This window comes from Amphiprion ocellaris, chromosome 15 (genome assembly GCF_022539595.1).
Source record: "Amphiprion ocellaris isolate individual 3 ecotype Okinawa chromosome 15, ASM2253959v1, whole genome shotgun sequence".
NCBI lineage: Eukaryota > Metazoa > Chordata > Actinopteri > Pomacentridae > Amphiprion > Amphiprion ocellaris.
In genome coordinates, this window is record NC_072780.1 from 10910606 (window position 1) to 10934558 (window position 23953).

The window sequence follows — 23953 nt, forward strand, 5'->3', positions numbered from 1 at the left end:
CATTTAATGATTATTTTCATCAGTGATTAATCTGTTGATGTTGTTATTAATTAGTTGTTTCGTTCATAGAATACCATAAAATGTATTTTTTTTAAATGTGGATCTGTTTCCCAAACACTGAGATAACATCCTCACATCTTGATTTTTCCGCTACATGAAAAAGATATCGGTTTTGCTTTCATAGTAGCCAGACCATACTTTAGCATTGACCCAGTGCTGTATAGAATGGTCTGACTGCTCGAGAGGGGTAAAAAAACTTTGTGTTTTTTTTTTTTTTTTAAACCAATTACAGTGGTCTTGGACAGGGCTAAGAACAGGATACAATGGTACTGTTAACTCAAAACAATGATTGGAGAATATTTTCAATGGAACATTTGCATGCAGGGAGGCAAGTACTGTCATTAAAATAGATAATTGAATGTAAAAAGCAAGCAAGACTGTGTTATTGCACAATCAAAACTTTTCAGCATGTGGGTTGTTATTGTTGTTAACCATAGTGGAGGGATTATTAAAATGGCAAGTCATAGGAATTGGAAGAGGAGAAAACTGCATTAAATGTGTGACCATTGGCAGACTTATACTTACCACCTGCATCTGGTGAGTCAGACCACTGTCACAGATGAGTAAAGAAGCCAGAAAATCTAAAAATTTAAGAACCAGGAATCTGAGAATTTTAACTTTTTTCAAAACTGATAAATCAAAGTAGCTGGTGACAATCTTTAGAGTATTAATTAGGTAATGAATCGAAGAGTGTTGCTTGTAATTCAGTCATCAGCTGCAGTCTGCTGAAAGCATGTTTTGGCTTAATGAAATCATTGGTGCTTTTTTAAATACAATTTCAGTCATCTTTTTTTCCTGAATTAAACTGAAATTGTTTTCTGACACAAATGTCTCACTCTCTGTTTTATGTCTCTGTCTTCACACATTCCTGCAGATCACCACACTGATCAACCATAAAGACAAGCCAAAGAAGTCAGAGCGCACCCTGGCAGCCATACACAGGGTGGGTCAGGCGGTGAGCGTCGCAGTTGGACGTTTTGTTGCCGTCGGAGAGGCCATTGCCACCGAGAACCAAGAGCTGAAGGATGAGATGGGTCAGGCGTGCTTCGAGGCTCGCAGGGCAGGTAGGCATCTTTGGCTGAACCTCATTAGTACTTGACATTTCGCTGAACTGCTGCACTTAAACTCGACACACTCTCAAGTATTTCTCTATGGTAGGAGTCAGGGGTTGCCCTTATTGTACTTTGCTGAAAAGCTGAGCAGTCTTTATCCTGAAGACTTCTTTATATTGGATACTGTATCTTTCTGTCGTAAGTGTGGTCATGGTTCTGTGATGTTCAGCAATTTCCACTGAGGGCACACTGAGCTGGTCAGCCAATAAGCTGCTGCCTCCTCATCAGTGTTTTGTTAAGACAAACAGCGACAGCTTCATAAAGCATCAAGCATCACCTTTAGGCTTTAGAGTGTTATCAAATCTTAGCAAATTTCGATTAGTAGGGACAGCCTGGCTGTCAAACAGTATTACACAAGAGGACCTCCAGAGTGCTCTAAAGTCATTGTTGTTATTAGGTTGGAAGAAGAAACTGGTAAAAGTGCTGCTACACCCAGAGGTGCTGTGTAGAGGGAGGTAATGAATTTGTCTATGTGGGCTTGGAAAGCACCGCATAATGGATTCTGATAGAAGCCTAGTGGAGACTTTATACATCAGGCTGTTAGATTCTTTGTTATGTAGAGGAATATTTCTCACCCTGAGGTCAGAACCTCTAATTTATTTGCAGGGTTTGAAGTGACTGGTTGGCTGGGCTTGTCTGTGTGGAGTTTAGGTTTGTTCTGTATCTACAGCTCTGTTTTTTCTACCAGTTCTAAAACATGCACATTAAGTGGTGGACTTGACCTGTCCAGGTTATGGTCTCTCTCTCTGCCAATGTGAATTGCAAGATGCTCCTTTGCCCTGTGAAACTGAACAGATAATTTGTTTAGATTTACATGATGTCGGACTGAAAAAACCTGAGATAGACAAAGATGTGCCGAGAGTTTAAATACAAGTGTAAAGGAAATGGCAAAATGTGGATCACTCCAATGGGACTGTCAGCTTTTATTGTGCCCAAGAAAGAAGAGGTAATGGTTTTGTCAGAAATTAGCTTTCCATCACTGTTTCTCCACAGCCTTGCAGTGTTGTTCCGTTAGGATGCTGTCTAAAAATACAAACTCAGGAAACACATCAGCCCTGTTATCTTCCTGTCAGTCCTAACTTTCTTACAGCTCTTCAGTGAGATAGATGCTGCCACTTGCCAGGTGTAACTTTTCTTCATATCTGCCTACTCAGTTCTTATCAGACAAAACAAGGGCCTCATTTAGCCTTCTACATAGCAGACCGGAAACAATATCTCACTGGATAAGAATTTAGACACAACACCGTGATAATAGGTTTATGTTGGGGGAACCAGCTTGTGTAGCAAAGCGTTTAATCCTCACACAGCACTGATTTGTAAAGACGGCTAAAACTCAGACAAAGAGAGTGCTGGTGGGAGGAGGAGAATAGACTGATGAGAAAATGTGCGTGTGAATCTGTGTGTGTGTAGGTGAGGCCAAGAAAAGTATTTGTGTGTGTGTGTTTGTGTGTGCGTGCATGTGCAAATGCATGGATGTGAGTCGCTCATTATGACTAAAGTATTCAAATTCTCACTTTCCTCTTTGGGAGGTGTTTTCACAGTTTTCCCTGGCACTTTCCCTGACAGACACTGTACAATTGTTCTCTGATTAAAAAAACTTCTTGTCTGGTCTCTGACCATTTAAAAAAAATGATGGGGACATCTTGAAAGATGATAAAGTCTTTTTAGATTTTTTTAAGTCTCATGGAGAGAGAGAGGCTAGTTAGCGAAGGATTGACATTTCTGTAATACCTAGCCGCAGGGAGAGTTTAATCAGGCAGGCTTCAGCCTTGTGTGCTATAATGAATGAAATAAAAGCAGGCTGAAAGCACTAGTTTAATTAGATGCTACCCATCATCGGAGCAGTGGAGAGATCCAATGAGGCAGGTCAGCGAAGGCAATCTGTGCTGGATCTCTGTCCCTGTCTATTTCACTCAGCCTCTCAGTGTCATTCTCACATCCGCATGCTTTCGATCTCACTTTGTCTTTCTGCCTTTGAGTTAAAAGATGTCAAAGGTGGGAGGTGGGATCAAGATAAATTCATAGCAGATGCAGCTTGTGAGTGGTTAATGATGGAGCTTAATGTGGATGTTTGGTGCAGGGCAATAGGTTTGCTGCACACTCAAAGATTTTTTGAGTTTTCACTTATGAATCGTAGAGAAACACGTCTGCAGCATTGTTAGAAGCTCTATGAGGCTGTACTGAGGCACAGTGACACGGTGAGCTAAGTGTTAACAGGCTTATGTGTAGCTGGAATAAAATGTTCACCATCTTAGTTTAGCACCGTTGACACGTTAAGTAGCACTAAGCACAAAATACAGCTCAGGCTGGAGGAATAGTCATTGTCTCTGCATGTTGGGCAATTTAAAACTGATGATGGTGAATTTTATCACAGTATTATGAACAGCACACATTGCCATCCATAGAACCAGGAAACATACACTGCCTGGTTACAAGCACCATACATGCACATCACAGATTAGTCTTTAAAATGTTCACTTCTGAATAATAAATCAATCATTCAGAAAAAAAAATGTCAGAATCACTGCACCTGCTACAGTTTTTTTTTTTAAATTATTTTTTATGTAGGACGAAGCTGTTCTTTATATTGAACAGAAGATACAAAGCACAAACTAATCACGGATCTGTTGAGGTTTCTCTGTTTCAGCTTTGGAGATGATGAAAATCCATACACTGTACGATTTATATTGTGTGAATAGAGAGTAGAGTTGGCACAGGCCTCTGCTTTCCACCCTGGTAGTGCCACGGGGGCTGTGCAGCTTTCTTTGTGAGCCAGACCTCAATGTTTTAACTGGTTAGCAGAGCTGGCACTGAAAAGCAGCCTGTCGGATGCAATCAGTTTGTCAGCGCTGCTTCTTTTAAAGGACCAGCCAAACCAAATAGACAGCCAAGCTGCATGACCTGATAGCGACCTATCTCCCCTTCCCCCTCTTTTCTGAGCTCTGTCTTTTGCAGAGATTTCTTTCCTCCTCTCTCTTGTTCTAAACTCTGGTTGTTTTTTCTCTCGATAGAGGGGCATTTTGGGTTTTTGTGGGGAGCATGAGCAGGTTTGAAAGAGAAAAAAGTAAACAGGGAGGCTTCTGTAAGTAAATGGTTCCCTAAGTCATTTGCAAACACATAGGAAGACATATTTAGTTTATATATGAATCTGCTCTGGCATGTTTGCCAACTCTGCTTGAGTAAGTTTTTACCCTAAAACTGGCTCCCACAGAGCGTGCTAGTTGTGTTTAAGTAGGGCTGGCATAGCTGACGTACCACTGTGCTGAATATAGTGCTGTTGTGTTTCATCCTGTCCAGGACGATATGTACCCCAGAGGTGAAGAGTGGTACATGGGAAAAAACATTCCATAGTGTAGTCTCAACTAGCTAAGTGGGTATTTAAGAAATTATTAGTAGGCTATCCATCCTTCCAATTTTGGCCTCATTTCTGGGTCCAGATCTCAGTGACAGCAGGCAAAGCAAAGTGGTCCTAGAGGTGTTTCTGCCCAGCAGCCATCCTGCCGAACTTTCTGTGCGGATCCCAAGATGCTTCCAGTCCAGATGGGATATGAAAACCCTCCAGCATGTTTTTGGGTGTGCTTGAACAACTAGGAGAGGACTTTATTTGGATCCCCTGACAATTAGCCAGAAAGTCCAACAAAGTCTGTTTCTGTGGCACAGCATTTATAAACTCTTTTCCTATTGGCTCATTGTAAATAGGTTGTAAGTTTAAACCTTGTGGTTTAGTTTTCCATACCATTTAAGAAATGCTGAGTCTATCTTTCCAAAGTCAAAAGCATTTTATGGGTGTAAATATACCTTCTCTGGTTGACCTCACACCTGAACCTTTTTGAGCCCTGAGGTAACTCAACAGAACAGAACTCAACGACAAAGATACATGCACATAAAATGAACAAACAGGTAGTAAATGATAACCTAAGAGCTCATGGTTAATTTTCTTTAACGACACAAACAGTTTTGTTTATAGAAGACAAAAAAATGGTTAACACCAGCAACAATATATCTGCAAACTCTTCCCACCTCTCTTTTCTTGCAGGTGATGCCATAGCCCAGCTGACAGACGTGGGATCAGCCGTGCCGTCCCAGTCAGACGGACGTGTCACAGTGTTCAGCGATAGGACAGGGATGGTGAAAGCTGCCCGCCTGCTCCTCTCTTCTGTCACCAAAGTCCTCGTCCTGGCTGACCGCATCGTCATCAAACAGATAATTACATCACGCAACAAGGTGAGATAGCACTATCTGGAACCATATGCATGAGCTCTCTTGCTTTTTTGCTCTTGCATGAACACTGTACTACACACAAATACACACACACACACACACACACAGACACACACACACAGGCCTTAGCAAGCTCCATCCCGAGTCCTTTATTTCCTAATAGATAAGCACTGGCTCTCTGAAGGAGTACTCTGGAGGTAATTGAAGGGAAGCAGCACATTTAGCAAACCACATAAAAACGCAGACACAGAGACTCTCTCTCTCTCTCTCTCTCTCTCGCTATTGTACCTGGCTATGCTCTTAGCCAGACAGTGTGATATGGATGTACCCGTAGACTGAGCCAAGAATGGAAACATGGGGCCTAATCATGACTGGTTAGCCTCCTTTGGACAGACAGTCAAAATCCCCCAGTTCTCTATTACTGGCAAACACAATTACATCTCTTCCTCCTCTTTCTATGGCATGGATAAAAGCTGCAGCGTTAGTGGTGCCAGCGAACATACCGTTAGCAGCTAAACTGGCAGCTACGTGCATGGACTACACTTGATTTAATACAAGTTAGGTTTTATTTAGGATGTCACTGATATAATTTATCACTCCCTGCCACTGATGCTGCTGCTGCTGCTGCTGCAAAAAAAACAAGAATCTCACACATTATCAGTCCAGTAACTTTGATTCACTTTTGGAATATATGATTTTTTCTGTTTTTTTTTCTGTACTCTTTTTGCTCATATGATGCAGCATCAGAAATACATTATTACAGTTTGGAGAAGGATCGCAAAACATATGTGGTCATGCTACTTTGATCTTTTCGCTTTTTCCAGGTTCTGGTAACTCTCGACCATCTGGAAAGAGTCAGCACCTTCCAGGAATTTGTACAGATTTTCAGCCAGTTTGGCAACGAAATGGTGGAGTTTGCTCACCTCACAGGAGACAGACAGAACGTGAGTAGCATCTGAAGAAACACCTTCTAGTTTTCTGTTTTGAGTACGTTGAACTCATCAACCCACTTGAAAGGCTGCAAATGTACTGTATGTCGTGTGGTTTATGAAAATACAGTAATTAGTCTCTCAGTATCTGCACCACTGAAAAACACTTTTGTTTATTTATGTAGATGTAATCTACCAAACAGTGATTTTATAAACATGATATTCCGAATGTGAAAGCAGGTAGCGAAATTAAACTTTGAAACCCGCAGTACCTACGCTACAAATGTGCAAGTAAACTCAGAACAAAACAGTAATTGAAGCATCAAACATTCACACTTCCAAAAAACATCAAACAATTAGAAAGTAACAAGGCTTCCTTTGGTTCTACAAAGTTTCCTGATTTCTTTCTGTATGTATTATTTCTTCTAACTCGTGTCTTAATCCAGTAAAGAAATGCACAGGTCACTTATGACTCACATTCCTCAAAGATTGAATACATCACGATTCAGCGCTGATATAAACTGACCCATGCTTTCGGGCAATCCGTTCTCTCAGCAGTACATCAGCTATAGTGTGGCAAATTTGCAAAACAAAACTTTTTCTCAAAGCTTCAGTCCAACTTCTAACTTTGTACTGTCAAAGACTGCTAATCCCACTTTGATGCATCCATTCAGCCTCTGCAGCTAAAGCAGGTTGCCTGCAGAAACTGACGTAAAGTGCAACGGCTGCGATATCTCGACAGGGAGGGAGGATCGACCATCATCCCTCTTTCTGAGTTTCATCGGGGCTCGTGTTTTGACTCACACATCACGTCTCTCTCCAACGCTCCTCATTGCCGCTAATGCTCTCTCTCCTCATTTGCCACCCTGTTTTCTTCGTCTTTTTTTTTTTTGTCACTCCCACTCATGCACTCCCATGCACACGCATGCACAAGTACACATCACTTTAGAAAATCTACCATCTTCATCTATTGAAGCCAGGCGAGCACACAGGCAAAAATAATGACAGATAATCACGTCGTCTTTGTAATCTATGGCGAAGTGCCCGGAGTGGAGTTGATTCAGCTGCCTTTTCCAAATCCTGTATCTACATAATTCAAGCTGTCTATTTCGGTGTTGAATACGTGGAGGGGAATGCAGCAGGTCGTACACTGCGTATCTTCTTTTCTATTCTGGTAGCATCACTTTCTGTTGGATGACAGTTAACCTATGAAGTTTCATGCGAGTAAACTTAGATAGGAATTTGTAATATATTTGGATCTCCCTTCATACCAGCATGAAAGAGATTTGCTGAATACTTTTGGAGCCTCACGTCCCTTGGACACCCTTAGAGCTCTGAGAAGTTGTAACTTAAGTAAAGCTACCCATTACCATCTGGTATGTGTGTGTGTGTGTGTGTGTGTGTGTGTGTGTGTGTGTGTGTGTGTGTGTGTGTGTGTGTGTGTGTGTGTGTGTGTGTGTGTGTGTGTGTATTTGTGCTGTAGGACCTGAAGGATGAAAAGAAGAAAGCCCGGATGGCAGCAGCCAGAGCAGTTCTGGAGAAATGCACCATGATGCTCCTCACTGCCTCCAAGGTAAACTACTGGTGCACCAACACTGGACCTCTGGGCAGGGCTTATGGATTATATCCAGCTTAAAGATTTAAGGCCTTCTCGGGTTTCTTTAATTTCAAGGTTCCCGACACACTTTGATCGATGTTAATATTCTAGTTGAAGTTACATTATCATTTTAACATAAAAAATAATAAAAAGCCGAACAACTGTGTTTGAAAAACATTAAAAAGGATAGAAGTTGAAAGGGTACTAGCTTTGACATTTCACATCGAATTCCTTCCAAAGACTTGCCTCAGGCACCCAGATTGTGAGTCGGCGCGAATCAACAAAGACGCTGTGTTCCATCGAATGCGCTGTGCCCTGGAGCAGGTCATCGAGATAGTCACCGAGGCACGGAGCTGTGGGGAGAACAAGATCCTTACTGCCAGCATCTACAATGGCATCAAAGATTTCAAGGTAAATTTAGAAATTTACATTGATAAATATCACTTTAAAGGGTTCGGATTAGTGATGCTTGTCTGGCACGTGTTGGCCCACCAAGTTCAGTGATAATCCTCTCTTGTCTGAAGCATGTTGAACAAGTTTTTTAACTGATAGACAAACCATTGTGGCACTTGCTTTTTTTTTGAACAGTAATACAATCAAACCGTATTATTAAGAAAGATCACAGCTTTAATCAGAAACCCTCAGCTTGTGCTCCAGTTAATTTGTGGTTCCCAAATTAACATTTTTACATTGACTGTGTTTGTTATAGCTTCTAATGTGACTCAACACAGAGAAGCAGACCTACTTGTTTTATAATTTGGTTAATACGGTTGTGTGAATCACCATTAAACCTACATCACACTTACTAATCTTCTCTCTCCTCCCTGTACGCTGGCAGATGAAAGAAATTAACACTTGTAAAAACATTTCGAGGGGGGCCTTTTCCTTTGAGAGAACATAAGAAGAAAGTATTTTAGTGAAAGGACTGGAGGTGCTTGTTGCTTTTAATAAATGGTTCAGCAGCTTTTAGTTGCAGAGGTTACTAAAAGCTTGTGTAAACTGGTCATCTTACAACGCATGAGCCATTACTTCTCTTGAAAACTAGAATAAAAAACAAGGATAAAACAGGAAAAATGCATTAGCTTTTATGTTTGTGCACTTGAGATGCTGTTTGCAGAATTTATTGTGCACCTTTTGATGACACAAGGTGGGTCTTAGACTAAACCCTTATCCCGCAATTCTTGCTATTTAATGATGAGTTCAAGTGCATGAAGATAATGAGATAGTAAACTGATTGTTTCCTTCGGGATATTTATGTGTAAAAATGGGCTTTTCTTGCTTATTTGTCTCCGTGTTTCTACCTTAATCTACCCTTCAAACGCTCTTTCAACTCACACCATTAATTCCCAGCCTATTTCCCTCCCTCCTCCTCTCTCCTGCAGTCCAGCGTGGAGTGCCTGCGGGAGAACCTGTACTCTCTAGCACCGCAGAGCGTGGCCGGCCAGCTGGAGGCCCTGGTCGAGCGGACAGAGGACTTCACGGATTCGGCCTACACCAGTCACGAGCAGCGTCAGGCCATCCTCGGTCTGTGCCAGCTGGCGCGCCAGGACACTCAGCAGCTGGTGCACGCCTGGGTTGAGGCGGTATGTTGGCACAAGCAGGCAGACGATCACAGACGCACATATACCTGCAGGAATATTCATCAAAACACATGCTACCAAAAGCAGAATATTCAGAGTTTCACATCTGTACGATGATTGTATAATTGTTAGTGTAATTCAGACGATGCAAAACTCATTTATTCAAGCAAAGATGCGGGGATGGGTGAGTATTGTTTGTGGAAGATGATGGATTGTTGGTACTGTTCAGAACAAAATGTAATATTTCATGAAAAATCCCAAACATTGTAGTTCCAGCTTCTCAAATGGGATAGCAGGCTGTTTGTCTTTGTCATATATGATGAAAAATTGAACATCACGTTTTTTTAGTGTTCCTCAGACATAACAAGCAAATTTCAGAAATGATTCTGACCTCCCATGAATTGTAACAGCTAAATTTTCACATTTCATTTCACATTTGATAGGCTGAATGATAAATCAAGAAAGCAATCTGCAGAGTAATTGATGAAGAAAATTAGTTGCGGCGCTGTTATGTATTTTTCAACTCCAAATGTTCTTGTGTGTGTGCGTGTGTGTGTGTTTGTGTGTGGCATGTTCGGCAGACAGACTGTGTGTACAACACAGACTCACACACGTTAAGGCTGAACCCCACCAACCCACTTTCTCATTCACATTGCCTCCTCACTTTCTTTTCACACATCCCTCCTGGAACAACGCAGCATATTGACTCACCTGAATACCTGTTTTTACCAATGCTCGCTGAGCCGAAGAAGAAACACCACGTGGTGTTACTTGCCATTCAGCAGAGCCTCCTTGGCCTTCAAAATTGATGGACTTATGAAACACAAGTCATTATGTTGCAGCTTCTCATTGTGAACTTCTCAGCGCGTTCCGAGTACACGGAGAGGGCTGCTGCTGCATAATTGTACAATAGTGTCTCATCTAGGCCTTGCAACTGAAGGTTATGCGGAGACTTGAAAAGACCAGAACACTGCAGAGTTTTGAAATTGGAGAGAAAGCTTCTGAGCTTGCAAATATTTCTTGGGTGTTCTGCCTGGTTCACTCTGTGCTCCTGATTGTTATTGTGGTGAGTTCTGCAGAACACGTTTGTTTTGGCTGCATTTTTATCGCACCTAGTCTGAAATTTAGAAAATTGGTGTGCAATATTTAAATGATATAATTACTTTAAGTCATTTTGTTTTGATTACACAAAATTGCGTGCTGAAATGCCTTACTCTCTGCACATATTATGACCGTAATGGATCGCAAATGTAATTATGAAGTTGAAAAACTTGCTATTAAGGCACCATTCCAGTCTGACTCCAGTGCGTTGTCGTTTTTTTCCAGATTACTATATTGGTTTGTGTGTGGTCCTTTAAAACCACATTGTGTCTCATGTTTTACTCTCTTGTTCTTCTCTCGTCGGAGCAGCAGTCCGTTCATGCCAAAGAGCCCACAGAGGACATGGAGGTGTCCATCCTGAAGACATGCCAGAACGTCAATGACCTCAGACGTGAGGTGAGCAGCAGTCTGTTTCCAACTCAGAATACATGCAGTCAGTTACCAAAACAGACAGGCATGACTGGAATGGGCCTCATTAGCTGTGTGACTCTGTAGCAGTTTCCCATTTTGCTTTTTCACATCACTTCCGCTTCCACTTCCACCACTTCTGCTGTCTTGCCGTCAGCTGATCGTGTCACCTCTGCTCTTCCTTCCTCTCTGCCTCCCTAAAGCCCTTCTTTATTCATGCATGTCACTCGTCTTTCCGTTCTCTTTCGAATGCATCATCCTCCCCTCTCTCTTCTTAATCTGCTATTCAATCTTTGATTCCTCCTCCAGCTTCATAAGGTGGCGGTGGGCCGGGCCTCAGACTTGCTGAAAGTTCACGGGGAGCAGTTGCCTCTGCGGGCGCTTAAAGCTGCAGGTGCTGAAGGAAACCTGGAGGCAGTTGCTGAGTATTCACGTACGCTCACTGAGCAGAAGGAGCAGCTGGTAGAGGTAGGTGGGGTCAGGGAGCATCGGGAACAGAGAGGCTGGAAGAAAGCTGAGACCTAGTTGAAGCTGTTACTTGGATAGAAGTTTGTAAAAGTGTATACTTATAAGTCTAGTTTCTTTACTGATTTTAAAATAATCTGTTAGACATTCTGTTTAGGCAAAATATACTGGATTTAGGTTAAAAAGTGCGCACAAAGTTGCTCTCATGAAAGCTGCCATTGATGCAAAATAGCAACTTGAGATGAATGAACATGTGGAAACTGCTCAGCTAAATGAAAAGCCAGCATGTGATTTTGTCATGCAAACAGTAAGCAGACATATGTCATTCAATCTCTCTCATGTCTTTACTCATGACCCTAACAAACAGCAATTATAGTGTAGTTTGGAAAGGGACATCACAGGGTCAAATTGATAGCAAAGTCGTACATACATTCAGTAATTTCCTGATGTATATAAACTGAACAACTCTACCAATTTAGAGAATTGTTTTTTCAAACTTAAAATGACATAAAAAAGAAATAAAAAGAAAGCATTCAACAGCAAATTATTGTGTTTGGATATTTTGTGTAAGAGGGAAGAGTTCCCACCCGACTAAAGGAACGGGGAGTTGTTGACGGTGAGAAATGCAAAACCGGTCTGTCCCCGTCCAGCTTAAGATATACTTCATTCCTCCCCTTCAGCAAGAAAAAAACGAGAAAAGGACAAAAAGAGAAGAATACAGAAAATGTTCATTCTTTTAGAAAGGAGTTATATGTTACATACAAGTGAAAAAAGAGGGTGAGGCGGGGGATTAACACAATGCAAATTCCCAACACTCAATATTTCACCTCTTGATGGTGTATTTCTATAACCATTTAGCTCCGACCTCCCCTCACGTCTAAGCCCTAGGCTGAATGTTTGTTTTTTCTGAAAATATTTGGGTTTCTTAACTGTTTCCGTGTGAAGACTTCAATAAATTTGGTAATTTGGCAGATGGTTTTGTTTTTCCCAGTGAGGATCAAATCGATAGCAAGATCGTACGTACATTCAGTAATTTCCTGATGTATATTTCATTAATGTCAGAAAGTCAGATAATTTTGTCACCCATGTTTCCCTCCAGACATGTCGGCTGTTGTGCCACGTGTCGGGGACGGAGCCACTAGAGATTACCTGCATACACGCTGAGGAAACCTTCCATGTCATTGGTCCACAGGTAACATAAACTGTCTAAACGTTATCTCTACAGATTATTGTGTTTTTAAGGTAGTATTATTATCATGCCCCATTGACTTGATGTGTAAGTGGCACCAAACCGGAGGCAGGAGCCATCTGACTTTTAATTAAACTTGAAACCCATTTTATTCCCCCCAACACTTTTATTGTATGTCGGTAAGGTCAACCTCTTCACACAGTGGTTCAGCAGTAAAATCAAACACAAGCAATATTCTCCTTAGATTCATTGGGGAGGTAAGATAGACAATTTACTTCCTGTCTCTCTGCTGTCTACCTCCCACACCTGCCATCCATTCAGAATGGCTGAGAACATGCTGTCCGACTAGTCGCCCCATCCCAGATCTAATTATGTTTGCTCTTGGAAACCATCCATGCCAGTAATTATCCAGCGATGTAGAATGTTCCCATCCTGCGGTGCTAATGTCAGGCCCCGCATGACACTGCGGTAATGACTCCGCTCCTAAGTTCAAAGATCAACCAATCAATAACGGTGTTGTACGGGGTGGCGGTGGCGATATCTCTCTGCGTCTGCCCAAAGTAATGCAAGGGTGGCCCAGAGGGTAATTGGCTATTAAATACTACACTGTAGGGAATGGACATGGGATGTGTGTGCGCTGATGATCTGTTTTTTTAATTTCTATATTTGTCTGACTCCGTTTCCTAAATATTGGTTGAGTTGAGAGATTACAGTTGATTGCAGATATTTGAATTTGCTAGATATGTCCAAAACACATTGCTGAATTGTACACATTTGCTAAACTCCCTCAATCTGAGTCCCTTTATTTTATCAAACAGTCTTTCAGGCAGATAAATTCAAGGTAAATTCGGAAATAAAGGCCCTTTAAACTGAAAATCACCACAGCGAGTAGTTCTGCGAGTAGTTGTGTAATTTCTCTCCATAGCAACAAAACTGAAATTATTCCTTTATTTCCTGTCACAATTCTTCACTTTCTTGCTCAGATCATCTCAGCAGCCCAGACGCTGGCGCTCCACCCGTCCAGTAAGATTGCCAAGGAGAACCTGGAGGTGTTCTGCGAGGCTTGGGAGTCGCAGCTCTGCGACATGGCTCTGCTGCTGAGAGAGATCAACGACGTCTTTGAAGGCAGGCGAGGTAAGTTCGCTTCATGGATACATGTTTGCAAAAACAAAGACAAGGTTTCGGCTGAATCAGGTGCTTTTCAGCTCGAGAACAGCAAACATCTAGAAGACAAAAAGGGTTTGGAGCACACTGATTAATTCACAGCCTTCTACACTCGTCTGTTTTCCTGATGAAGACACAGTATTGTGTGTTTGCACATTTAACGGGTGTGAATAAATCGAGGCACGTTTGCATTAGTGGTGATGTTGCAGGAGAGTCAGCAAACACGTGAGAAACCTTTCAGAAAGAGCGAGGAGAAGTGAATGCAAGCAAATGTGCCGTCTATGGTTCTCTTCGCCTGAAAGAATCAAATTCTCTGATAAAACCTTGATGAATCATTTTGGCCCTGAGCATTTTGGTAGCATTAATGAAAGTTAAAGTTGAATCTCTCTTTTGAAAATGAATCATCACAGACCGTGGGAAGTATTTTGTAAAAGGAACAACGTCAATGCCATTGAACTCTCATGCATTCATTCCTCCTGTTCTGCTCCTCTCTGTTCGTCATTGTGCCAGTAACCTGAAGTGTCCCAGTCATGGACAGCCCTCTTCCAAACTCAGCTGACAGAGACAGAAAAAACGTGGATACACCGGTCTGTTTATTTGAATGTACTGTGCATTTGTCGCTGTGCTCTCAGAGTTGGATTTGAGTGCTGTCAACCTTGTGCTTTCACACGCTGCACGTCTGGCAAAGTTTCAAGATGTGGTTGAACTCAAGAATGTCACTTTGACATGAAATTCAGTAAATATTTTTGAAGTGCAGCTGAGTGGGTGAAAGGATGACATCCATCACACCACTGTGTTCCCATGAAGCCAAAACACTGCGTTAAAATGCTACATTGACACCGTGGAGAGATCTTTTACTCCTTCCTTTTTATTGTTCCTCCTAATTTTCCCCCCGTGAACGTGACAAAGATTTTATCATCCATCTGGTGGATTGAAATGAACCGTGCTGTTCATGTTTATGATGCGAAATAAAAATGTGTCAAAGGTAGGCAATGATAAAAGCAAACAATTTCCTTACTATAATTACTGAATAACCATAATTGCCATCCACACAGCCACTCAAAGAGGCATAAAAACAGGATGTTTCTCTCAAATGTTTAGTTATGGCATAAAACGCATGCTTATTTTCATGTTTTTTTTGTTACTTACGAGCCCATGTTCTGTTTATGACAGTAACTCTCTCCCCTTCTAGGAGACAAAAGACCTTATTTATCTCTTCCGAGACCTGGAGTGAGTATCACACCTCCCCATCCTCATGAATGTTTCAATGATACAATGGTTTATAATCCCCTGATTAATGCCGCTCTCTTTTCTCTATAGAAGCACTCAGCTAACCTGAAGACTGCCAAGGCTGTCAAGTTGGATGCAGAGGTAACACACACCACAAACTCCTCTGGCTTTCACTACACTGCATCAAGTCACATTTTGTACCGCGTTTTGGCAGCAGTGTATTCATCTCCAGGAAACTTTGTGTCACTCGCTTGAAGAATTGATGGTGTTTGCATGCTAATGTGCTCCAATTTTTGCTGGCCGGCAGTTTCACTTGCTGTACCACAACAGGAAGCAGAGTTATCCTGATTTGAGGCCTTCCAAGTTTGTAAACAAATGCAAAGAAACCCGTTTGTGACTATACAAAATAGCATCCGTTTAGTCTTTCCCATATAGAATTACTTTGTCTGTGTGCGCAGGAGCAGACGAGCATGGCCAAGCTGGGTCTGGAGCTGCGTCTTCTGTCATCAGATGTGGACACGGAGGTGGAAAAATGGGAGGAGCAAGAGCACGACATCGTCCGGCAGAGCCAGAGTCTGGCCAGTATGGCCTACAACATGTACCTGTTCACCAGGTATCCTACCACCACTACCACACGCATGCCCACATTTTAGATCTGCAGCTTGCTAAACTGTTAAACTCATTTCTAAGCTCAACGCTGAAAAGCCTCTTAAGCATCCACATGAACACAAATTTAGAGGCTTAGTGTTAATGAGATTCTGGAGCCCCCAGCTATTGATATTTACCAGGCATAGTTTGAGGCACTGACAATACTGACACGACTATGACTCATTCTGACAATAAATTCCTTGCAGTTTATCGAAGTTACTGTTGTTGTTGATGGCCTCGGATGTATTTTGTGCTCGCTCATCTCTCTAATCCATGTTTCTCTTTATTATTTTCTGTATCGATTCCTTTAGAGGGGAGGGGCTGCTGAAAACAACACTCGATCTTTTTCATCAAGCTGAGGTATGAGCGTCCCTTTCTGCTAATCTCCACCCCTTTGCTCTATTTTTCTCCACCACTTCACTGAAGTTGTAAATGAATGCATGTGTTGTTTCATTACACCGAAGACAAAGTGAGGCTCGTAGATCAATAGGTTAGTAAATGCCAGCATCCCTTCTTTCACTTGCCTTGTGCATAACTGAGAGGCTACGACAAGGGCTTATCTGTATGTTGGAAATATATCTTGCGGTAGATTCATAGCTGCACGGAGGGGTGTATCCTATTGAATTGGGATCATTGCCAGTTATGTACAGTAATTTGTAGAATCAGAGCCCGAAATGTCAGCCAGGATTTATTCAATTTAGGATGAGCAGGGGAGATAAGAGAGAAAGAGGAACGAGAGGGTAAAGAGAAGGGAAGGCATACTGATAAGAAAAAACCAAAGTCAATATTTACTGACTATGCTTTTCTTTTTTTTTTTTTTTTTATACTATTGAAGGCCTTCCCAGTGAAAAGAATTATAGCTTTGCTTGTATTTGTGTAAGTAAATAATGTTTTTCTATCTCTTTCCTGTGACTTTAAAGGTTCTTTCTGAAGAGGGGCTCCAGCTGTGCTCATCTCTCCGCACCTTTTCCGCTCAGGTATATATACTAATGCAAATCTGTCTCTTTTGAACACTTGCACGTACAGTTTAACTCTGAATAGCAAAGCACAGCATTCACACACCAGCACCGCAAAACACTTTTGCACATCAAGCATTCAAAAATAAACGTGATGCATATCATGTAAAAGAAAGAAGAGTTTTTGTATAAGCAGCAGTAAAATAAATATAAAAATCAAGAAACGCATATATTTTATAAATAGTGTGTTAAAGCAGTTTATTTTTCTTTTGGACAGGCTGAGCTTCTAACCCACTCAGTATGCACACACACTGGCACCTGTGCCCACATCCACGTTATGCCTCTCACACCAACACACGCCCATATCACCCAGTCTGGCATGCTGCAGTGCCAGGTCCGCCGTATAAATCACACAGCGAGAGCAGGAAATTAAGGCTGTCACACACTTTCGTCGTCCTCTTTTGCTCTCAGACTCGAGATCCAACAAACAAACGTAGCCTCGGTGCCTTCCTCCCTCTTGCCCTCCACCGGTTTCTTCCCCGGGTCCTCCAAGTTTAATTAAATGGCTCTTTTTGACAGCCTTTAACGACCGCCATTTGTCACCGCCGTGTCCGTGGGTGTGTATGTCGGTGTGCACGTGCGGAGGCGACGAGGGTGGGGAGGTTGCCTGCGACCGCCCAGGACTAATTCATAATCAGGAGGCCCGGCTCTTCAACTTGCCTCGTGCTTTCTGATTAATTACATCAAACAAACTGGTGCTAATGGAATCGCTCCGTCTCACCCTCCATTTTCATAGTTCGCTGGCACCAGATACACTTGTAGCACACCTGTGTTCCCCCCTTTCAAAAGTAAAAAAAATCTATTCATGCAAATAAGCTGGAGCGCTTTTTTTTTCGAGCATTAAGAGGTTTTATGTGCTTTTGTCAGTCATGAATCGCGCTATCCTGAATAAGAGCCCATATTTTAGGTCATTGGTGGCATAACTGAAGTAGATTGATGGCCCCTGTGACTGAGATCTAGGGATTAACTCAGCTGGATAACAGACTTAAGCAGCAGATCATAGCTGTCGCTGATGGATTACATCAAGCAACCCTATTATTTATTTTTTTATTTATTTCATCCTCGTCTTTATGATGCTTGATTTGTGTTTGACATGAGCACTGTAAATCCAGTGCAGTAAATCTATCAGTGTCTGCACAGGAAAGTGCCGTCATAAACTATCTGTGCTTCCCTAAAAGACATCCCTCTCTGTGCCTGTCTTTCTCTCTGTTCCAGCTGGTTGATGAGGAGAAGTCTGTGGTGATGACAGAAATGGAGAAACTGGTGGCTTTGTGCCAACAGCTGCAGATGGGAGCTAAGACTCCTGTACAGGGCAAGACTGCCACCTTCCAGAAGGTACCTATACTACTTCTGTGTCTCGTTTTAGTTTATGTCTGTGCTGTTTATCAAAGAAAATAATCACTTTCTTCGCTCAAAGTCTGTTTGGTTTGGCAGACGCTGAATTAGTAATATCACAGAGTGAACAGAACTGACAGAACAGTGGAATGTTTTTTTATTAGCTCTGACAGCATCAAAGCTACACCCACAACAACACCAGTTGGGGGTCAGTGAAGCATTGAACATGCAATAAAGTCCAACTATCTGTGTTCATTACTGGCTACGGCATAATCTTTGAGTGCTCTGTAATATCTAACATGGGGTGTTGGATTAATGGATGTGTGAGGAATTAATGAGCATCTTGGGCAGAGATGAACTGCCTTAGGTCACCTTGTTATAAAGGCGAGGGTTGGAATCAAAAGGACGGGATGAAGAATAGCGTGTCCTCTGCTGATTAATGTGGGCCCCTTTTATATGTATTGGCTCCCATCTTCATCCTGATGTTCACTTGATCCTTTATCACTAATGGTGTTTGTCTCGCAGCATTTGGTGGGACACCAATAGCAATGAGGAAATGTTAAAATGTGTGTGATTATAGTCTGCTAATGCTGATGTGTTAATATGTTTGCATTTGGTGTGTCTTTTCAAAGTTGTAAAATGTTTTTCTTTGTCTTCAGGTGGACTCATCCATTCAGACAACCAGAAGCATCCTGACTGTGGTCCTCTCCCTCCTCCCGTTCTGCAACAAGCTCAACAAAAAGGTGACATTGAGTGAACAGGACATGACACTGAGCGACTGGCACTCAGATTAGCCTGGCGGGCTGTGGAAATCTACCCAAATATATAGTTATTAAAGCTGAAATAATCAATTTTTGGGCCCTTGCAAGCAGCAGAAGCAACCTGCAAATGTGGACATTTTATCAACTTAAGTGGAAAACTTTATAGCAACCAGTTGCCTTTCATTTTTTACTTTCAGTAGCTTTTTTAGTATTTATTTACAGTTGTGTTTTTAGGGAATATTCACTCTCCTTTTAGCTCATTTTTGCTGTCCTTACCCTAGGCCCTAACCTCAAATATCTGTCCCTTTAGCTTCTTATAGCTCCACTGTGGTCACCAGTTAGTTGCAAACTGTGCCTCCTGTTTTGTCACCGAAAACAGGATTTTTACAGCCAAAAATGTTACACTTTAGTTTGGAACAGTTAAGTCGTTGGTCATAAAATCAAAGCAATGAGCTTCGCACTCCATAATGCTGAGAGCTGCAAAGTCAGGTTCTAACTGTCAGAAGGTTCATTAATGCAAGCGTCACCTTTTACATACATAAGTTTTGTGATCCATTTTTATTATAAAACTGTAGTTTATATTAGCTTTAGGTTTATTTTCATACTTAGAAGTGTGCCTTTTTTTCATTAGGTTCTTCTCTGTGCTGTCCTTTTGCAGTACAAGTCAGAGAGGACCAGCCTGAGCTCCCCACAGGACTGGAGAGAAAGGCAGGATTCATCCACACCTGTCAAAGAGGAGGGAGCTCTCAACAGCAAGAACAGCAACGGCTTTGGGGTGAAATCCCTGGAGCAGCACATGGCCGGTCTCAACCTCCTAGAGAGCAAATAATCCAGGAGACAGCCTCTTCTTTTGTCCACTACTCTTGTTGGAGCAGCACATAGCCAACCTCACCTCTCTGGAGAATCCAGAAAATACTCCCCTCATCCTCATGCACCCACTAAAGAGTGGGCTAGAGCTGTGGGGTGAAGATGGTTGCCTTGGGTCAGCTGGAGTTTGTATTTGCTGTCAAGATGGTAAATTATTAAGTTTACAGGAGAAAAAGCAGATCCAAGCTGATGGGGAAGCTTGCTACCTAAAGCACCAGTTCCACCTCAGTCCACAAGATGGAGACAATCAGCCACCGCTATGATAGTGAGTCTCTAAAGAAGGTGAGGCCTGGCGCATACCTGATTTTGCAATCACTTTTATCACTTCTCTGGCCCCTGAATTGATAAACTGACCAGAAATCAGGAGAGAACTCTGCTTGATGCTCAGCTCAGCCATACATCTGTCTTCACTACGTGCCTCCGTGTAACAAGCCTATTTGTTTTGTGGTATACTGTAAACGTGTTGCACAAGTTCAATGAAAACAAAAAGAAAGCAAAGTGAAAACTGAAAACCCACCGTGCATGTACGCCATCATCACCAAACCTTTGTGTTTGAGTCTGCTATGATCATAGGCTTGTAATGTTAACACTTTTTATGTAATGTTAACCATAGTGGTACGTAGCATCCTTGATCACTGGCTTTGTAATCAGCATCTCACTTGGCTAGATATGCATTTTAAAGTTGACCTTGCCATATAATTAATGTCTGATTGCCATAGAATTTACTATGGAACATTCCCCATGTGCCATATTAGTTGGGAAATGCAAAAAAAAAAAAAAAAAAAATCACAATGCCAAATGTTTTGTCCTCATGAAGAATCAGATTTTCATGAGGACATCTTGTTGCTAATGTTAGAAAATGCAAAACTTGTAGAACTCCAATGTTGGTCCCTAGGGACATTTTTATTTAAGCCTGGCTACTCAAAAAACTAAAAAACTGATAAAGCCACAAAGATGCTTTTAGGAAGTCAGGACCTTTGCTTATAGTGTCCTGAGTATTATCAAATCCTATTCTATGTACATGGCATACTCTTGACATAGTTTCCTCACAAAGAAATGAAAGATAATTCTGCACTGGCACCTGTGTCAAATGGAACCTTGAAGTGTACTTGTTATGAAGACTATCATTGTGAAGCTGCCTAGTTTGCCAATATGTATTAAAGGGTATATATAATATGGTACTTGAAGCATATATATATAAATGTACGTGTATATCCCAAGGTAATGACTTTGGTACTAGGTGAGGTGTGATATTGTCTGAAATGTATAACATACATTAAGCTTTAGAGAATCTTTGTACAGTTTGAGAGCAGCTAAGGATGCTGGTATAGTAGTGGCGCTACAGAAGTGAAGAAATCAGATCTAGTTTTGGACCACCTATTCTTTTGACTGCTGAAAGGTAAAAGAAAAGTGACAAAAAATAAACAATATTTTTCTTAAATGACTGTTTCGTTTCATTGATATTTTACAAAAATATTTTTTACTGAAGAGTATTTCCAATATTTAACAACAGAATGCAAGTCATTTTTCATGCTTCCTACAGCAAAACCAAACCAAAGATAAAGCACTGTAAACTGAAATGCTTCCTGGACCCTTCATGAAAATCTGAAACATGAAAACAATGTGTATATAATAACCTAGAGGCACGGTGCTTGCATTGTACACAAAAGTTCAGAAGTGACCCGATGAAAACACCGCTTTCCACAATAATGTTCTCAGTCCTCCTCTGAGCAGGTGAGTGTGAGGGGAAAGAAATTCTCCCAGAAAATTTGACTATAGCCAAAGTGTGGAGCTTCGTCAGGAAGTTTGTGACTGGGCATCGCTACGTTTGGAGACGACGCTCTCGAACTCCTCTCTGCTCAGTAGATTTTCTGTTATGCTCTTGCTCTCCTCAAACTTTGGCAGGATGACAGCGATGTATCCATCAGTGGACGGCTGGTAATAGACAAAACACAAGTGAAACATTGCAAACATTTGCTTTCATAAGATGAGGCTTTAATGATCCTGTTGAAGTAACTGATCGTGCTACTTCGTGGTTTATTAAATTGCCATCCAAACTCCTTACAGGCATTTAAATACAACAAATATGTTGTAGATACAGTGTATTAATTTTTACATAAATGCAGTTGTACAGGATAATGCTAGAAAACATATAAGAAGCTGTGCAGTTAACAAATTATTTACCTTTTCCAGCAAGAGCTCAGGTGCTTCTAAAATATTCTCGTTGACCTCCAGAAGACGGCCCCGGATGCAGCTAAAGCAAACATTTATGTAAGTGAACATGACATACAAGTATGTTGACGATAAATGTACACTTTGAAAAAAAAAAAAAAAGACTATGGTTCACCTGTAGATCGTGTACTCAGTCTCATCTGAGCATGTTATCCTACACAAAGGTGCGAAATCAGTAAGGAACTGCCCTCCCTATTGTAGGAATAAAACAAAAAGTAAGGACAAAAACTTCACATGTTGACAATGGGTGAAATATAAACAACACAAGAATAAATCTATGCATATAAATCAATAGATCAAAATCAAATAGAGCTTCACTGATTACCCGCTTGGACTTCCCAGACACTTTATTATTCAGCCGACTGCAGCCGTTACTGATCTGGTAATTGATGCTTTTGATTGTGCGGCCATTCTGAAGGATCGGGTGGGTTTCTGCTAAAGTAATAACACATATTCTGCAAAGAAAAAAACAACACATTTTTCAAGTCTATCAAGCACTCTCTGAAGGTAACAGTATTAGTGATTAGGGGTCCGTCATACTGACTGGGTATTACATTCTGTTAGGACAGTGTGATGCAAAACTGTAAGCAATAATAAAATCAAAATTACACCAATTATATTCAGACAGGTCAAGGAATTTTTTAAAGTCCTATTTTAGTTCAATATTCAGTGTGTAGCATTTAAAATATGATGGATGATTATCACAATGTTGAATATAAGGCAGAAAAAACACTGACAAAAAGAAAATCCTCAAAACATAAGATTGAATCAAAAAAAATCTATAAACAATAAAGTGCATTTTATAAGAGACGGTATTTGGGTATCACGTGTAGCTATATTAATGGCTACTCAATGTATACATAAATTAGTGTATGCTTATATTATAAGAGAAAATAAAATAAGAAAAGAGGAGATAAGATAATATATGATAAAATAAGCCCTTATTAATTCCACAGTGGGTAAATTTGCCTTGCTACAGCAGCAAATGGGATAATTCAGACTTTCAAGTCATACAAAAAATAAAAAATAAATAACCCAAATATACATAAGTGTTAGTTCTAGAAATACCAGTTTTGCACATATCAGTGGTATTGCACATATTGTTATTCACTATTACCTGTTTGAATGCTGCAGGATACAGTGGTCTTCACACGGTTTCCCCTTCATATCTAAATAACAACAACAATCACATTTGTGACATTTTAATTCAGTTTCTGCTGGTTCGAATAAATCTCTAAAGTTTTCTCTCTCTGAACTCACAAGTTCTCCCAACGTTAGCTCCCTGAACTTAGCCGCATGTTAGCTAGTAAACATGGTAGGAATATAAAAGTAATTACCGGCTCGGTACCAGCGAGTGTAATATCTGTCGACAACTGAAGGCGCATTTGCTTCTGTGTCTTTCTCCTCCACGCAGTCCATCAAAAGGACTCACTAAAACACAAAATAACGAACACTAATTTAAAGCACTATATTAGCTTGGCCACTACTTTGCTTCACGGACAGTAGATGGTGTGACACCAGGTGGTCCGTCCTTCAAACTCATCCGAAAGCTTCAAGAGGCAAAAGGTTCCTCTGGGGAGTCTTAGGTAAGGCGAATATTGCGTATTTTACAATACTGTGCATCATAGCAAATATTTATCTATTACAGCAATCAACTATAAGTCATATGAGTCATGTCTGTCTGTCTGTAAACTGTAAGTGGATTTTTTGAAAAACGTTTTGAACAGAAGCACTGACTGAGCTTTTCTGACTGTAAGTAGCTGTAGTGTAGTAGCTTGTTCCACTGCATTGGGGCTAAAACAGTAAAGTCATGGTCCCTTTTGTTTTAAACTAGGACTGAGATTTTCACTAACAATTTATTCTCACGTCTGAGGGCTCTGAGTGCGGAATAAGTGGTTAAAAGTTCTGGATGTAAAATGTAGACAGAGTAGGTAGAGATTTAATGCTTTTAAATGTCTACTAAGCGAATTTTCAAGTGAATTCTGTTACGAATGTCAATCCAGTGTAGTTCAATCAGTCCTGAAGTAATGTGTTCCCT

The 23953-nt window shown here is 41.1% G+C and overlaps 2 protein-coding genes across 3 annotated transcripts in view; one reads left to right on the plus strand and one right to left on the minus strand.

The window, feature by feature from the left end:
- The window catches only part of ctnnal1 (catenin (cadherin-associated protein), alpha-like 1), a 51121-nt gene extending 29993 nt beyond the window's left edge, over nt 1–21128 (plus strand). Inside the window, exons 2-19 of one of the 2 annotated variants that reach the window (XM_055017929.1) lie at nt 935–1124; nt 5209–5396; nt 6218–6337; nt 7806–7895; nt 8160–8330; nt 9302–9502; nt 10910–10996; nt 11318–11476; nt 12573–12665; nt 13646–13796; nt 15019–15056; nt 15147–15197; nt 15515–15669; nt 16016–16064; nt 16625–16681; nt 17936–18055; nt 18715–18798; nt 19448–21128. In XM_055017929.1, coding sequence (XP_054873904.1) covers nt 935–1124; nt 5209–5396; nt 6218–6337; nt 7806–7895; nt 8160–8330; nt 9302–9502; nt 10910–10996; nt 11318–11476; nt 12573–12665; nt 13646–13796; nt 15019–15056; nt 15147–15197; nt 15515–15669; nt 16016–16064; nt 16625–16681; nt 17936–18055; nt 18715–18798; nt 19448–19645 — 2202 coding nt within the window. In that variant the 3' untranslated portion in view covers nt 19646–21128. The remainder of the gene's footprint in view (nt 1–934; nt 1125–5208; nt 5397–6217; nt 6338–7805; nt 7896–8159; nt 8331–9301; nt 9503–10909; nt 10997–11317; nt 11477–12572; nt 12666–13645; nt 13797–15018; nt 15057–15146; nt 15198–15514; nt 15670–16015; nt 16065–16624; nt 16682–17935; nt 18056–18714; nt 18799–19447) is intronic. The other variant, XM_023296219.3, reaches the window with a different exon arrangement.
- abitram (actin binding transcription modulator) lies at nt 21114–23433 on the minus strand. The gene is made up of 6 exons (XM_023296220.3): nt 23253–23433; nt 23033–23084; nt 22241–22370; nt 22031–22107; nt 21868–21937; nt 21114–21618 (listed from the first exon to the last, which is right to left on the minus strand). The coding sequence occupies exons 1-6, from the start codon at nt 23332–23334 to the stop codon at nt 21481–21483; spliced, it is 549 nt and encodes a 182-aa protein (XP_023151988.1). The 5' UTR covers nt 23335–23433; the 3' UTR covers nt 21114–21480.
- Nucleotides 23434–23953: the final 520 nt, after the last annotated feature.